At 28.9% G+C, this 17,565-nt stretch overlaps 1 protein-coding gene across 2 annotated transcripts; it reads right to left on the bottom strand.

The window, feature by feature from the left end:
* Window positions 1-1,069: 1,069 nt before the first annotated feature.
* On the bottom strand, window positions 1,070-11,896 carry LOC107442678 (apolipoprotein D). Of its 2 annotated transcripts, none has more exons than XM_071177644.1 (5): window positions 11,590-11,896; window positions 8,781-8,908; window positions 5,192-5,277; window positions 3,577-3,672; window positions 1,070-1,240 (listed from the first exon to the last, which is right to left on the bottom strand). In XM_071177644.1, exons 1-5 carry the CDS (start codon window positions 11,704-11,706, stop codon window positions 1,116-1,118), a joined length of 552 nt encoding a protein of 183 aa, XP_071033745.1. In that variant the 5' UTR covers window positions 11,707-11,896; the 3' UTR covers window positions 1,070-1,115. The 2 variants fall into 2 exon arrangements, with proteins under 2 accessions (XP_071033745.1, XP_015911791.3); XM_016056305.4 differs by lacking the exon at window positions 8,781-8,908 and adding an exon at window positions 9,624-9,751 and having other exon boundaries at window positions 11,590-11,853.
* Window positions 11,897-17,565: the final 5,669 nt, after the last annotated feature.

Consider the following 17,565-nt stretch of genomic DNA (forward strand, 5'->3'; position numbering starts at 1 on the left):
CACTTAACCTTAAAAAAACATCAGTGTAGGGTTAAAATATCGAATAAATGTAATTATATCCATGAATAAATTCATATCAAATCGAATGTAATAAATATTTCTGACATTCACCAAAGCATATCTGTGATTGTCGACATACACCGGTGAGGGTCCGAATGTGCAAGAATGTAATGAAATATTCGATCTTTCACCGACGTATTTGGTGTTTGTCGACATTCACCGGTAGAAAGTCAACAACCACCGATTTCGGTCTTTCGCCGTGACATATATATTATATGAAGAATAATGTATATCGTTACATTTTTTCACTAGTAGAGATCTTCCCTTATCAACCTGAAGTTTTTAATATTAAACCTTCGGCAATAATTGCCTCTTTTGTTAAGCTATAAAAGAAACTTTCAAATACATAATTCTTCTGTAATTTTAATAGATTGAGTTAAATCATCTTGAAACACTTATCCGAATTCTACAGTTGAAAAAAAAATAATTTGTTGGGAATCATATTTTTAGAAGATAGCTGCCTAAGGTGCTTGAATTTTTAAAGCTTTAAGCTATAAAAATTGCCAATTTAAATAATTAGTCAGCTGAAATTCAAATTACTTTTATTCAAAACTAAAATTCCATTTTTTTTTACAAACCAGCAAAATTATTTTAAACGTTGATTCCATCTAGGCTTAGCGACCTATCTGAGCTAACGCGGCTGGGAATTTAAAAAAAAAACTATTTAAGCATCTTCATTGTAAATTAAAATAACCTTAAATGTTATTTTTTTTCAAACCTGGTTCTATTTTTTATGGTAATTATGCTTACCATATTTTCTCTTAAAAAATTCTTTATTAACAAATTATAATATAAAGCTTTTTTTTCTTCGGGATAGATAAATTATCACGATGTCAATTAAATTAGGTAAAGTTAAGTATTTCCGCATCAGCACGCTGTGAGTCAGGGCAGGCACAATTTCGAGACCAACGGTGTGATTGTGGTTGTATGATAAGCATTGGGCAGAGGCCGTCTTTGACTTGAAGTTGGATAGACAAGCTTTTTAATAAAAAAAAAAAACAGAATAAAATTCATGAAAATGTTATTTTATTATTTAAAAAAAGCATGCAAATGATTCAACAATCTTGAGTAGTTGCAACTATGCTTTGACGACTGATTTTGTTGTTATCCAAAATTTTATAAACTTTGTTCTTTGTCTCCTCTTGTAAAGCTGCATCACGGGCAAGAATCCAGACGTATTCTGTAAAGAAAAAAATAAATAAATTACCCGAATTATTTTTCCGGAATTATATGGGGATTTCAAATCTGAAATTAGTTTTGTTCCTAAAACTAGAGAATTTTTAAAAATGACACTTTAAGTCTTAAAAGTTATATGTAACAATGGCTAAGTAAATGTTGCGATAAACTTCTAGAAGAGCTTGACTACGTCATCAAGATTAAAATTGCATAGAATATTTGCAATTGTCATCGTATGTGGCTAGGGGCGCTTCCCCTATTATGACCTGCTCAGAAGCGCATGAATAAGCAGTTCATAATAAGGAAGTGCCACCTAGTGGTGCGAAATTACCAAGCATAAGTTCCTGTGCAGTTTCAATCCTGATGATGTGCTGTAATTCCTCCAGAAGTTTTTCGCTATATTTTTGCGTCCTCCCTGCTATATTAAACATTCTTAAACTTGTGATTTTCGACAAAAAAATAGTTTAAATATATCATTTAAAAACTAATAGCATAACTTGGGGGGGATCGATTTCAAATTTTAAAATGGCGAATTGAAAATATCCAAGAACTGTTAAAAAATCTCCTGCAACGCAAGGAAAAAAAATGTTCCCCAATGTTAATCTTTCTAAATAAATTTATCTTACAAGTGTCTCCTATCAATCAAACTCAAATGACTATCAGTGAAAATTGTCAAAAAATGTTAAATGAAACGAAGGGGTGGAGACGGAGGAGAAAAATTTTAAATATGCTCTCAATGCTCTGAATTTAATTTTACCAAACAAACTGTTGGTGAACATTTGCTACAGTCGGCCGTTATTTTCGATATAAGTAAAATACAAGGTCATAATCCAATCAGAATTTTAGATATAAAATGAGCAGAATTTTAGATTCTCTATGAATTTGTTCTAACAAAATTATACCAATACAATTCTAAAATCACAGTTTTTGAAATATATTTAAATAGTATAAAGTTCTCTGTTCTTAGGATTTGATAAACATCTTTGTTTTTTACGATTAACGTTAGTACTTTTTAGCACCATTGACCATCCAAATAAGTTTTCATCAGTTTAAACTGTAGTAAAAAAATTAAAAAAATCTAAAAACTGAAATTTGTGTAGTTTTAAATTGTATGCTCAAAACAACAGATCGCAGAATTTCAATTCCTTAAAGTGTGCATTGAAAATCCATAGAAGCTATAAAAAATATTAAATAAAATTTAAAAGAATTAAAAATTAAAAAAAATTAAGAAAAATTAAAAATTAAAAAAAAAATAAAAATTAATAAAAATTAAAAATTGCAAGATAAATTAATTAAAAATAAAAATAAGTTAATTGAAATGAAAATTAATGAATTAAAAATTAAAAAATAAATTAATTAAAAATTTAAAAAATATTTTTTCTTTTAATCTAATAATGCGACCCTTTTATTTTCTATATTTTTCTTAAGGTATTGTGCCACGGAAATAAATGTCATCGAAACTTTCACGAATACGAAAAAATTTTATAGAAAGCGCAAATTAAAAATTTAACCTAAAATCCAAGATAGCGAGAGTAAATAGCTCTTCATAGATCAATTAAACGCGAAGTGACTACAATAACTTTTCTTAAAACAATTTTAATTACCTCTTACGTCTTTAAAACAGTAAAACGATAATTATAAAGAAATCTTTTATAATTTCATCGCTTTATTACAAACCGTATGGTTAGTCTTCATTCAATGAACACTTCGACTAAACATAATTTCATATTTCTTTCTTCTTTTCTTCTTTTTTTTTGTCACGTGGATAGGACCTCCTCATATTGATAAGTTATTAGATTTGTATTTTTGTTCATAAATAAAGTTGTTTTTGTCGAATAGTATTTTTAAATTTTTGTTAAAATTCCTAAATTTTAAAATTATTTTTTTCCGACTCTCTTATTCAGTTTTGATGTCTTTTTACGAAAAAAAGTCATCATAAAAAGGATAAAAATATTTATTAAATTATTTTTGTCATAATTAGTATTAGTACTTTAGTAATTAGTATTATTATTAAAGACAAATTATAAAGTATTATCGAAGGAATAAACAATTACCGCTTTTCAATTGAAATTTCAGTTAATGTTTAATTTCGACTGATTATTTTTTAAAATAAACTTTCTTTAACTTTGTCTTTTCCTCTTCTTTTTTTTTTGACAAACACCTTCCTGAAATCGGATGAAAATTGAGCTCTTTTAAAAGGAAATGGTCTTGAACATTAAAGCAGATGAAAATAAGAACAAATTTAATTTTTTAAATAGTTTTAAAAGTTTAGATTTTTTTTGTATAGTACATATATACATTATATTACGTAAAAAAAATTAAAAAGGAGATTTATCTTACCTGCTTTAAACAGATTTAATGTAGTTACGCAGGAATAGACTACGGAATACTCTTCATAATCAGTGTCCAGCACCCAATAGTCTGCAGTGAATGGCACTTCAAAAAAAAAATTATAAGCAACTGTTTTACGTTAAAAAATATGTCTATATACATAAAATCCAACAAAAACGTCCTAGGTTTCAAAGCCTTTAGTTTCCTGAAGACATATCAAGCGTAATAACATTACTTATCATGGAAATATAAAAAATATTTGAAAATGAGGTAATTTTTAAAATGTTTTCGTTGATTAATACAAATTAACCAATGAATGTGGCATGTTGCAATTAACGTGTATAAAATTTATTTTATGTTTATGCTGATTTCACCATGACAAACAGGTGGATTAGCTCTGCAAAGGTAGACCAATTTGCCGGTTCCTTAAAACTGTTTCTTTGAAGAATATTGTGATTTTTATTTGAGTCAACTCATTAACTAGCATAACATTTTAAATATACACTGTAAGCGTTTTGAGAAATCGGTGCACAACTTGACTTGCATTGTTCTGTCTACTTTCACTGGATATAAGGTATATGCTAATGTCATCATTATTTCAGTTGAAAACTTCGTCAACTAAAACTGTCAGAAGGATTTACAAGTTTAGAATTCGAATAAATCAGAAGAGACAACAGTCTCAGAACTTGAAAACAACCAGACTCTAGACTCTTCAGAAGCTGAAGTAAATTGACTTTGTACTGGAATTGTTTTTGTTGAGCATTTTGATCATCGAAATTTTTTTTTTTACAATTCCTTTTATTTTGAAATTTAATTATTTGCGAATTTTCTTTAACTTTATTTTAGCCCTTGTTTTTAAATCATCAACAATTTTCCACGTTGAACTTGATTGCACACAACTTTACGAAAATCTTAACCTAACTTCGATGTCCAGTTTATATTTAATTTTTACGGTTTTAAAACCATGCTAGCTGTAAGTGGTTACAAAACTGTATACTTTTGTATTTAAGAATTTCTTATCACACCAGTCGTGAACGATTTCAAAACCGTAAGATAAAGAAATGTTCTAAATCGTAAATTTTACGTTTAATCCGATGGACAGACTGTTGCCGGTTATTTTGCTGTAATTTCAGAATGAAAATTCTGACATTGTAAATCAAAATTAAATACAATAACTATATTATCTGATAGAAGACTTCATACGCTTTAAAAATATACAAAATTGAAATGACAGTCGACATGTTTTAAGAGCATCAAAATAGGAGCCCATTTTCAAGACTTGACTGATGTGAAGGTAACATAACCACGCTTTCCAAGCTTCACTTGATTAATCATAACTTAACGTAACTAAAATCTTAACGTAACTCGATTTCGATGTCCAGTTTAAATTTCATTTTTTACGGTTTTAAAATAACGCTAGCTGTAATTGGTTACAAAACCGCATAGTTTTGTATTCACGTTTTTACTCTCCATCGTACCAGTTATATGCGGTTTCAAACCAGTAAAAGTAAAAAATTGTCGCAAACCGTAAATTTTACACATAATCTGATGGTTATTTTACTGTAATTTTGGAATGAAAATCCTAACTATGAAAAACAAAATTAAATGCAATTTTTGTACTTACTTGAGTCAAATTTTACTTTCAGTTTTGCTGGAACATTTTTGTTCGAGACAGTCGCCTTTCCTGAGATGGTTACTTTCTTTCCAGTTCTAGAGCAAGGAAAACATTTGCTATGTATTTCTTTTATATGAGTCGAAAAAACAGACAAAAAATGAGACTATGTATTTCTGATTATCCTTCCCCCAGAAAATACTTGTTTTCAAATTTAATGTTTTGATTGCACGATATTTTTCATTCATGCATGTTAAATTATTTTAATATTTTGCATATTTTGGACTATAATTAGAATATTTCTCAACTCATTTTCCTCCTCTGCCAATTTTCTATACCAAATCTAATTCATTTCTTTTTTTTCTGTTGCACATCGAAAAAATTCTGTTAAAATTATCGTTCTGTGTGGTGATGATATTTCAAGTATTAAAAAAAGCTTTACTTCTGATATTAAAAACCAAATTATACGATAATTTTACCAATCATTTTGTTTTTAATTTTTCCGTTCACATAATAAGTTTACCAGAATTTCTTGTCTTCGAAATTATAGTTCGTGTTATTACAACGCATTCAGTAAACAAAAAAAAATTTAAAAGTAAATTTAACCAAATAAATAGCTTTTATGCTATGCTCTAAGGCAGGGGTCGCCAAACTTTTTTGATCATCGACCCCTATATAATTTTTCGAAATCTCCATCGACCCCCACAAAAGTAATTTTCTATTNTCTCAACTCATTTTCCTCCTCTGCCAATTTTCTATACCAAATCTAATTCATTTCTTTTTTTTCTGTTGCACATCGAAAAAATTCTGTTAAAATTATCGTTCTGTGTGGTGATGATATTTCAAGTATTAAAAAAAGCTTTACTTCTGATATTAAAAACCAAATTATACGATAATTTAACCAATCATTTTGTTTTTAATTTTTTCGTTCACATAATAAGTTTACCAGAATTTCTTGTCTTCGAAATTACAGTTCGTATTATTACAACGCATTCAGTAAAAAAAAAATTCAAAATTGAAAAGTAAATTTAACCAAATAAATAGCTTTTATGCCATGCTCTAAGGCTTCACGATAAAATTACCAAATTTTACAGCATTTACCAAATTTTATCACTTATAATATATAACCATATTTTATTGTTAATTTTATCAAAATCATTACCAAAACGTTTCGGTGAAAATTAATGCGCTTTTTGGTGTTCTCACCGAGTCAGAAACGCAGTAAATTTTACCATATTCTGATAGTTTTGATCATACTTTTTCTCAATGTAAGATGACTTAAGGCCAAAGCCTTCTACACATCTAGCAAATTAAATTCTGCGATGAACCACAATATTGGTGCCCTGATTCATAAATCTGTACCGTAAATCAAATTATCGTATAATATTGATTCTATCTTAAATTATTATAAATTGAATCCGTTTAAATTGTGTCAAGATTTAGATAGTTAAATTTGTACGATAATGTGGTTAAACTTGATACCATATTAAGGTTGTAGCAATTTTGATACTTTATTGTGATTTATCGCTCGCTAAAAATTTTAGCCATGTAGATTCTAACGATTTTAACAATTTTTTTAGGCAATAATTTCTAGCAAAAAGACGGCACTGGTTGCTTGATTTAAATAAAAATTGTAAAACGTTAGCTACCAAATGAAAAATATCTCTCCGGCTAAAGTTTTACGTTTTAAACGATTTTACATCGGAATAGATAAATTATGAATGCAACAAAACGGCATAACTGATAAGCATATTAAATATTTTTAATTTAAATCAGAAAAAATTTGATTGAATTGATTGTTTGAAACGCTGCTGAGATAAAACACTAAAAAGTTGAGAAAAAAAAATTTAAAATTTTGCAGTGGTTGTTCTACTTAAATAAAAATTACTTTTATATATATATATATATATATATAATTAAATAATCAATGAGTGCAACTTTCAACTTTCATAACTACTAAAACTTCAAGACACTGAAATAGAGTGTATTACAAGTAAAATTTGTGTAATTAGTTTCAAGGTTTCAATATAGTATTTATGATGATCTATTTTCGAAATTAATGGTGTTTGAATATAAATTCTCTTTTGCTTTATAATTTGATTTGCTTCCTTTCCATTTTAATCCTTTTTCAAATATTAATTTTGATTTTTTCGAGCAATTAAATAATTTTAAATTTTCATAAATTTCGAGCATAATAATAATAATAACGTTGATGATAATAATACAATCAAACCTATCTATAATGAATCCGTGATATAGTGAACACTTGGTTGTAGTGGATGTTTTCAGTAGTTCCGTCCGAATTGCTATTGAATTAATGTTGTTTCATACACTTACAGTGGACAGCTGTGTTTGTTCATTGATAGTGGACTCAAATTTCTTCCTTGCAGTTATTTAAAAAAATAATAAAACTTTACAATCTATGTGATAAGTTAAAAAGATATAATTATGACTTCTAATTAATTATGAAGTAATACTCAATATAAAGGAGTTTTTAAAATGAGTAATTGCGTTAGAAAGAATAATGCAAATGGTTCCAAAAAGAGGTGCATGGGAGAGAAAATTGATTACGCAGAAACCCCAACTTTTAATTGCATCTTTCTTTAAAATGATGGAAATCAAAAAGTTAAATATCTGAAAAATTCCAAAAAAGACGGAAATTGGTTAGATAATTAACTAAAAAATTCGTTATAGGAAGACAACCATTTCGTTATATGGAAAATATTTTGAATATTATTTAACGTTTTGATTAAAGATTTCAACAAAAAATTGAAGTAAGAAATTTTTATTATAGAGCAGTGGTTACCAACTGGCGACCCGTGAAGCTTTTTTTTTTTGTGGCCAGCGAACTAAAATATATTATTAGTCATTTTTTGAGGACAATTTTCGTAAAAAACTCTATATGGGTTTAAAATACTTTTCCTTCGATAAAAAAACCTAATTTTTTCCTTTCTGTGAAATTTAACATACCAACGGTGCAAAGAAATTTATTTCTCAGGTTTTGCACCCGAGAAATTATTTATTCAAATATAAAAATAATCGTGTATGTTGCTCTTTTTTTATTTCTTTTCTTGTATTTTGTGAATTTAATTTAGCATGTGCGTTTCAGAAATTTTCTCGAAGAAATTCTTCGACTTAACTTTTTGAAACCACTCATTTTTGGCGAAATTATTTGCATTTGTAAATTTTGCGGCCAGAATTTTTTAATATGCAATGAAATACTTTAAAATAATTTGTAGTTCAATACTTTTGTTTTGTACAACTTGATAAAATTCTGACAGTAATATTTAATGTTCCTTCAAACATAAAAGAGTCCCATATAAAATTTTGATAAAGTTACTGCCCGATATTTCACTGGTGTTTTTAATTGCGCCCTCGGCCTCATGTGTTTTAGAAACCCCTGTTAAGGGGAGACAATACTTGTTTAGTTTGTTATTAATCCAAAAAGTGAATTATCTACTATTGTACCAATTATTTTCAAACTACTGAATATTTTTTCAAAGATTTTGAATATATTGAACCATCGTGGACTTATTGCTAGGGCTGAAGAGTGTTCACTATAGCGGGGTTCGACAGTAATAATAATAAAAAAGATATTTACAGTGTGCTAACTCCAGTGTTAACTACACGGATATAATCTTTTTCTGCTGTGTAATTTGCTTGGTTGCATTTTAATCCTGCTTCGAATACTGCTGGATTTTTCTCAATCTCATACCAAACACCAACATACTGAAAGGAAATGTTATAATTAAAAAATATTTGAATTATATTCAGAGCAGATTGCATTTATTTGATTAAAATACACTCTATAACAAAAAAATCAACGCTCGATCAGGCTGGAATGATGCCGCCTGGGGACGTATAGTCTTGAGCGACGAATCCCGCTTCCAACTGTGTCCTGACGATCATCGAAGACGTGTTTGGAGACGCACAGGGCAGAGGGGGGATCCTGCCATCACTATNCTCGAAGAAATTCTCCGACTTAACTTTTTGAAACCACTCATTTTTGGCGAAATTAATTGCATTTGTAAATTTTGCGGCCAGAATTTTTTAATATGCAATGAAATATTTTAAAATAATTTCAGTCAGTTCAATACTTTTGTTTTGTACAACTTGAGAAAATTCTGACATTAATATTTAATGTACCTTCAAACATTAAAGAGTCCTATATAAAATTTTGACAAAGTTGCGGCCCGCCATTTGACTGGTGTTTTTAATTGCGGCCCCCTGCCTCATGCGAGTTGGAAACCCCTGTTAAAGGGAGACAATACTTGTTTAGTTTGTTATTAATCCAAAAAGTGAATTATGTACTATTTATTTTCAAACTACTGAATATTTTTTCAAAGATTTTGAATACATTGAACCATCGTGGACTTATTGCTAGGGCTGAAGAGTGTTCACTATAGCAGTGTTCGAAAGTAATAATAATAAGAAAGATAATTACAGTGTGCTGACTCCAGTGTTAACCACACGGATATAATCTTTTTCTGCTGTGTAATTTGCTTGGTTGCATTTTAATCCTGCTTCGAATACTGCTGGGTTTTTCTCGATCTCATACCAAACACCAACATACTGAAAGGAAATGTTATAATTAAAAAATATTTGAATTATATTCAGAACAGATTGCATTTATTTGATTAAAATAGCTATTTAGACTTTATTTTAAATTTTGACTGAATCAGTTACGTGATTATGATGGGTACTGTATCGGTCAAAATATAGTTATTGTAAGCAGGACGCTCGTTTTAAACGAAATTTAAATTAAACAAAAACAATTTTTATATTAATTATAATTATGCTAACAAAGGCATCATAATTAATAGAAACATCAATTATTTATATGCAGAGTAGGTATTTTAGTCAAGTTTTGTAAGAACTACAAAATAAAAATCACATAAAAAAATTTTTTAAGTCAGGTAACAAAAAATAAATAAATAAATAAGAGGAAAAAAAAATACAAAGCGAAAGTTTTTGAAATTTCGAACAGTATGAATTTTGTAAAGTGTTTATTTTAAGTCATCAGTCGAAACATAACCAGTTTTTTTAAATACCTTTCAAAATATGTATTTAAAAAACTATTTCAACGATATCATTTGTTTTTGTTTTATAATTTATTTTTATAAAGCACTTGTTTATTTAATAATTTAAATACGTGTTCATTAATAACCGTTACCCTAAACCTATTTCTAAATTAAAGATAATTTTTAGATTTATAGCCTGTAAAAATAATTTAAATCGTGGAAGCTTGTAAAACATAGACAATTTGACAGAGTGATTTTTAAATATGTTTTCGAAATTCTGAGACAATTCAGGAAGTAAATAGGAGAACACATGCATGCAATATTGTTTTCAAATGTTCTATTATGTTGCATATGAAGGAAGTTGACCTGCTTTATGACCCTTTTCTAAAACTTTCGTTCTGTGGGTAGTTATGATAGTCTGACACATATGCTATGTCTATCATATAGTGGTGTGTCTAGGTAGAACACACTTTGAGAAAAAAAAACATATTTTTAACAAACCAGCTTTCTGGGAAAATTTTTTCTAATGGTTGCTAAGTTTATGCTTCAATGCATTATTCTTTATTTTATAATTTTGATTTCGAATTATTTTCCTCATCACTGCATGTAAATTATTCGAAAGTTTATATGAAACACCACTTTGTTTCAGATCTCTCGTGTTGAGTCTTTTAAAATGCTGGCAAAATTACCAAAAATTTAAAAAGCTTCAGTCTTTAATTGCCTACCTCTCTAAAATTGTTTTGCCAAAAGCATAGTTGTTGGAAGTCCTGCTTTTGATTACAGCGTTGGGTACCTATTTTCCCCTTTTTATCCATTCAATTAATTTCACATTGTCTTGATCACTAAAATTAAGGTAACTGGGAAAAAAGGTGAGGAAGGGGCATGTTTATTTTACTATATATGATCCTCAATCATGTTAAAAAGGTTATAGAAAATCACTGAAAATTTTTTTTAAAAAAAACTTCTCATTTTAATGGAAACTATAGAAAATTTTCGTAGTAACTTTGTTTGCTTAATGTGTCGGTGAAATTTAAAAGCATTGATTTTTAATAATTGTAATAATTAGTTGATTTTTTAACGTTGTTTAGCATTACACGAGTGTAGCTTTTACGTTAGAATTCGTGTATTTTTGATAAAACTTATACCATAGCTATTGAACATTTATTTCTTTATTTCTCTACGTATCCGTGTATCTTAATTATGATAAATGAATGATATTGATATATATATATATATATCATGGCATCCATAAACACAAAAAATTATGAAGAAATGAGGATACTCATTGCCGGTCTATAACGTACGTCGCATGACGATGAGAATTCTTTTTAATTCTTTTTGACAGTGAACAATGCGAATATAACATTAAAGAGAAACATTTATACAAACTTGGCTAGCGTCGAAGCCATCCTTTACTACAACTACGGGACATCCACCAGGACTGATTCTTTGTGCTGTCACACAGCTGATGACCACAGCTACCAACACAGCAGTGAGTTTCAACATTTTGGTAAGTAAAAGAAAAGGCAATTGCTGAAGTGTTATTCTGCGCGTTTATTAAATACAAAGTACTATCAATACAACAAAAGGTATTGTTATCTTTAAGGTTATTGTTACTCAGTGTTTACGAAAAAAAAAAGTTTAAAGATAAGAGTAGAACGGGTTATATCAGAAAAAAAAACTATTGAATTTTTCTGAAAAGTCATGTTTTCTAGATTGTTATATAAGCCAGCTGTTTACGTAACGTAAATATATAGAGATTAACTATTAGACATCTGTCACTTAAAAAAAAGTTTTAATGGAATGATAAAGCAAATTTTTCCTACATCTCAGTGTATCAATTTATTTTCTAAATTTAGTAACAGTTGCTTACAATAATTTTGTTTTACAATATGGTATTAATTACAAAATTATTTAGTAACAGCTGCTTATAATCATTTGTTTCTAAATAAAGAATAACTGACAAAAACATTTACTAATTAGGCCTTAAAATAATGACTAGTTTTTTTTGTTTTGTTGACTTTCCTTGAGAAGAGTCAGAAAAAAAAGTGGCGACTTATATAAACAAAAGGGTCACTTTTTCCCATCGTTTTTTTATAAAATCTTTTAGTAATAAAAGTACATCATTGTAGAATGAGACTCTGAAAAACAGAATTTTCATTAAAATTCATTAGTCACTATTCATTTATCCATGATTGATTGATGAATCCATTAATTTGTGATGAAAGGAACAATTCACATATTTCATAGTTGTAATGCATACATTAAATGTATTTTGCCTACCCAAATATTTTTACATTGAGTTCTTTAAAGTCAGTATGTTTAACTAAATTTCGTCCTATATCTATATTACTTTCATTGTTGAAATGGATTTTTGTAGCCGTAGATTATTTCTAACAAGAATTTTGTTTTAAAAATAAAATTCAGTCTAAGTATGAAAAAAAAGTCCGCTAGAAGGGGAAAGGTCCGGTTACCGACTAGTTAGCTTTGATGAAAAAGTGGCTATTAAGTCATTAGTCTACGGTCTCTGGCTACTAACTGAAAATTTGAATTTTCAGGCCAATTAGTAAAAACTACTCAGTATAATTGTTACGCAATCAGTGTAACAGTTATATAACAAGTTATTGGTAAATATTAACAATAAAAAAAGTATATGTTGTACACAATTCTAAGAAATTGTGTCATTATATACATCATTGTTTTTCCAATTGAAATTAAAAGCAGTCAAAATGACTTCCCTAGGCAATCTAGTGTTTATTTCAATTAGAAAAACAATGATGTATATAATGACGCAATTTCATAGAATTTTGTACAACATATAATTTTTTTATTGTTAATATTTACCAATAACTTGTTATACAACTGTCAGTAATATAAAAATATAAAAAATTAATTTTAAGCAAATTTCTTTAAGCATTATTTATTCTTTTACAATCCAGTCATTTTGACTGCTTTTGGGCAATATAGGTATATAGTACTAAGTTTCAGTCTTTCTTGTGTTAAAAGCTGTCAAAGTGACTTCCTTAGGCAATCTAGTGTTAATGGCCAAAAACATTAATTATATTAAACTTAACTTTTATTCTTTATGTCCTAGAGATTGATTTTAGAAAGGTTGAAAGATATTTCTGTGTATGGTGCGGTTATGCATATGAAAATTCTAGAAGTTTGTTAAATTCCTATAGGAAAACAATATTAAGGAACGATTCTATGTCATACTGTCATCCTCAGTAATAATGTGGGTCTCACTATATATTGTCCCTGAAACTTCGTTTGATGAGCTTGTTGCCAAATGCCGTTTTAATGATTTTAAAAATGTTAGTTTTTAAAAAATATACTAGCAGTAATTACTGCAAATTGTTTTTGTGTGCTTATATTATTTTTACCCTGTTTTTTCCTACAAGTGATTCAAAAGATTTCCTACAAGTTTTTTCCTACAAGTGATTCAAAAGTGTTTCTGTTTTTTTTTTAGCTTAAACATGTAATAAGGAAATGTGCATGCTTTTATTTACTCCATTTTTGACAGGGATTCTGAAAATATATATATTAATGGTGGTGATTACAGAACACTTTGAAGGGACTGTTCATTAGTGATGCCACACGTTCTTCAATATTTTTGATCCCTTTCTCTTCTTTGTCACAAAATGTTCCTTTCCCTCGTATTTCCACCTTTGTGTCACATACCACGCAAAATTTGAGATCTATACATTATAGATCATGTTTCAGATCTTATTTTTAAATTTTATCTGTTTGTTTGAATGACATTTTTGAGCTTAAAAATAATGATTATATGAGTACTTATTTTTGCATGAAATAAGAATAAGGCTTACAACAAAAAACATTGCATATAATTAATGTGCAAGATTAATAAGATATTGTTATAAAAGAGCAATTGAAAACAGCTATATTTTAGAACTTTCAGTGGAATTCACATTATTTTATTACTATTATTGTTATTACTACTATTATTATTATTACTATTATTATTATTACTATTAAAGTAATGCATTCCTGCAAGAGCTCTTTGTAGGAGACATCATGAAGACTAAGGCTCCACAATTTTTTGAGCAACGGCATGATTGTGACAATGTGATCAGTCTGTGTGTACAGACTGTCTTTAATTCTCTGAAAAGCCAGCACACTTTGATCTGAAGCTGGATGGGTTTCAAGTTATTATTGGAGATTGAACCCGGTCCATCACAGTGAAAGTTGAGTGTCCTAACCACAGAGCTATTGTGGTTCATTGCTACTTTCCTTGTTATTGGTACTTTTACTTGCTTTTCCTTCAGCTGTTGTTTTGTGAGTAAAATTCCTAAAAATGTTTCCTTTTAATTTTAAACTTTTATTTAAGACTAATTTAAATCCTAAAAGTTTATTTATTTTAGTACAATACAAAATCAACGAGAGTATATAAATCACCAGAAGAAAACTGCACTTTTATCATTTTAAATTATACTTAAAATGAAAAATATTTTTAAAAAATAATAGGAAAATATTTTTGATTGATGGAACTGATTTTTATTTTAGATGTTCGATGTCTCACTATAGTTACCCCTACTTTCCCCCATGATACAAACTGTCACAAATCCCCTTTCCCCTAAGCGTGACATCATCTATGGGCGAGTCCATATGTAATGATTTGAACTTAAATTTTCAATTGGGTAATCAATCAGTATAATAATTCTTAAAAATAACATGTTTCATATAAAGCTTTTAGAATTTGTATCAAATCAAAATTGCTTCGATTTAAAAATAAAGTTTAAATTCCAATAGAAATATTTGAATTTTTACTTTTCTTTAAACTTAATTTAAAGTATTTTTCATAAAAAAAAATTTAGTTTAGTTAAATGCATCGACCGTTTCTCAAAAAAAAGTTTCTATTTTTAAGGCATTATTTTCTGCTATAATCAGGGAAAATGAAATCTTTTTCCATCTGTTGTTTTCCGAGTCAAAATATGATCTCACGCCTTATGTGTTTGAAGTATGAGTCATATTGACTGAGTTGAAGGTGTTTCTTACAAAAATAAAATAGTAATAAAAAAGTATTCCAGAACTTTTAATCTTTGATAGAAAATTAGAAAAATGTCAAAATTTTTTTTTCCCAATTGTTTCACTGTTTCATTGTTACAAAGTTCACGGAGCATACAATGTGAAAACTTTTGTACTAGTTCATATAAAGTTCATTACATTAGAAAATAGATTTACTGTACTGGAAAACTGAATTTCTGATGTAAAATATTTAATGTAATCAAACGAGAGAAACTTTGCTAGATTTAACACTTTTTCAGTATATAATCAATATTCTCAGTATTAAATTATTTTAGTAATTTCAGTATCAATAAATATTTTCAAACATGTATTGAAATGGCGTGTAAGAGCACCATTTCAATAAATATTTTTTATTAACACTGTTAATTTTTTTTTGGTTGCTATTTTCAAGAGTTCTGAAGACATCTATAAAATATTAGTAACTCAGTTAGAGCAAAGGCTTTATATTGAGAATTTTTCAAACTAACTGAGCTAGTTTTTTTTCTTTTTTAACTTGTAACGGTTATGAACGAATTCGACTTTTTGAAATAGTATAATTGTTCCATTTGATATTAATCATATGATTTTATGATGGATAAAAGTTGCAAGTTCTGTAAATAAAATAAAAAGATAATAAATATCATAAAAGACTAGAGTTAACCTAAATGATTTGTCCATTGATTTGGCCAATAGTCCACCATATACCATTTTATTTATTTAAATAAAATATTATTTTTCAGACAATGAACTTTTTTTAGAGCCTTAATGAATGCATTTAAGCATTTTTCAATGGAAATAATGCCACATTTTATAAAAATTCTATTCCCTGCCTTAAAATGGGTTAAGTTGCAAATTACGATAGGCTATTAGAATTCTAAATTCAAAATGCTTAACAAGACAATGAAATGCTACAATAAGTATCAAAAACTTGGTGTGGAATGCTCTTCAATTCAATGGCTTAATTTCAGATATTGCATAAAAAATTAAAAATAGGTACACAAAGAAGAACGTTTTGTATTTTATACAAACAAAATGAGTTGAATCGTGGTGGCTCAGGGAATAGAGCGCTCTTCTCCCAATGTGATGACCCTGGTTCAAATGCCAGCGATGGCTGGTCAATACGAATTTTTCTCCCGATTTGCACTGGCATAAAACATCCTCATTGGTAGACAGATCATGGATTTGAATTCCCTTGCCATCAGGCTTAATGTTGGTTGTTCTCTAGGCTTTTTTTATCCGTGTAACACAAATGCGCTTAGTTCCATAAAAAAAAACTCCTCTCGAAGACTAAATTGTCCCAATGATTTATCCAGTAGTGTACTTGTCTTCTAGGTTGGGTTTTAAATTACAAGGATATGGAGTTGAACATTGATAGTTGCCAATAAAGAAAACGTTCAACACCGGTTATAAAATTTAAATAAAACAAAATAAGCTACAGATGGCCGGATTATAGCTTGTTACCAATACGAAATGCTACCAATGTTATTAAATAAATAAATAGAAATACCAAGGAAAAATTCCTTTATTGGTCACCTTCGCTAGGAAACTAACATTATTTATGTTACAGTGGGGAGAGTAATTATCGACAATGTCAACTTTCATCTGTGAAAAGGTACCCCATCATAGAATCTAGTTAACATGTCTTTACTAGTGAATAGGAATACTAGTTCATACTAGTGAATTGGAATTGTATTTTTGAAGTGGTAGACGCACTACAGTACTCCACCCACCAGAATTATATCTCCGATGGAATTCGATGAACGGATACCACTAATTGATTCATTGCTGTTTTGTGAGAAGCCGGGAGAGCCGTATTAAGATCACAGTGCTTTTGAGTGCTGATTGTGAGAGCTGTATTAAGTTCACGGTCGTGGTCGCTCCTGTGTTGCCATTAGCAGTCGAGTGAATACGTTGTGTGTAATCGAGACAGAGTAGCAACAGAGCAGGGAGGTGGATAATGTAGCAGTCATAAGTAGCAAATCAACTGTTCAATGTGAATCATCCATTAAAGTAGGCGTGTTCCTATCGAAGTGGGAGTTTCTGTGAAGGTAGGCACGTTCACATCACATCCGCAGGTCACCAATGTGGGGATGGTAGCAATCGACAATGTCGACTTTCATCTATGAAAAGGTCATCATAGAATCGAGTTAACATGCCTTATATACTAGTGAATTGGAATTGTATTTTTGTAGTGGTAGACACACTACATTACAATTAGAGGAAATTCAAGAAAACCTCCCAAGGCTAGTCCGGCGGCTTTGCGACTTCAATCTATGATCAAAATATCCCCCATTACAATACCATATAAAGGGTACTATATATCAACATTACTATTAAGTT

This window comes from Parasteatoda tepidariorum, chromosome 2, assembly GCF_043381705.1.
Source record: "Parasteatoda tepidariorum isolate YZ-2023 chromosome 2, CAS_Ptep_4.0, whole genome shotgun sequence".
NCBI classification, from domain to species: Eukaryota; Metazoa; Arthropoda; class Arachnida; order Araneae; family Theridiidae; genus Parasteatoda; species Parasteatoda tepidariorum.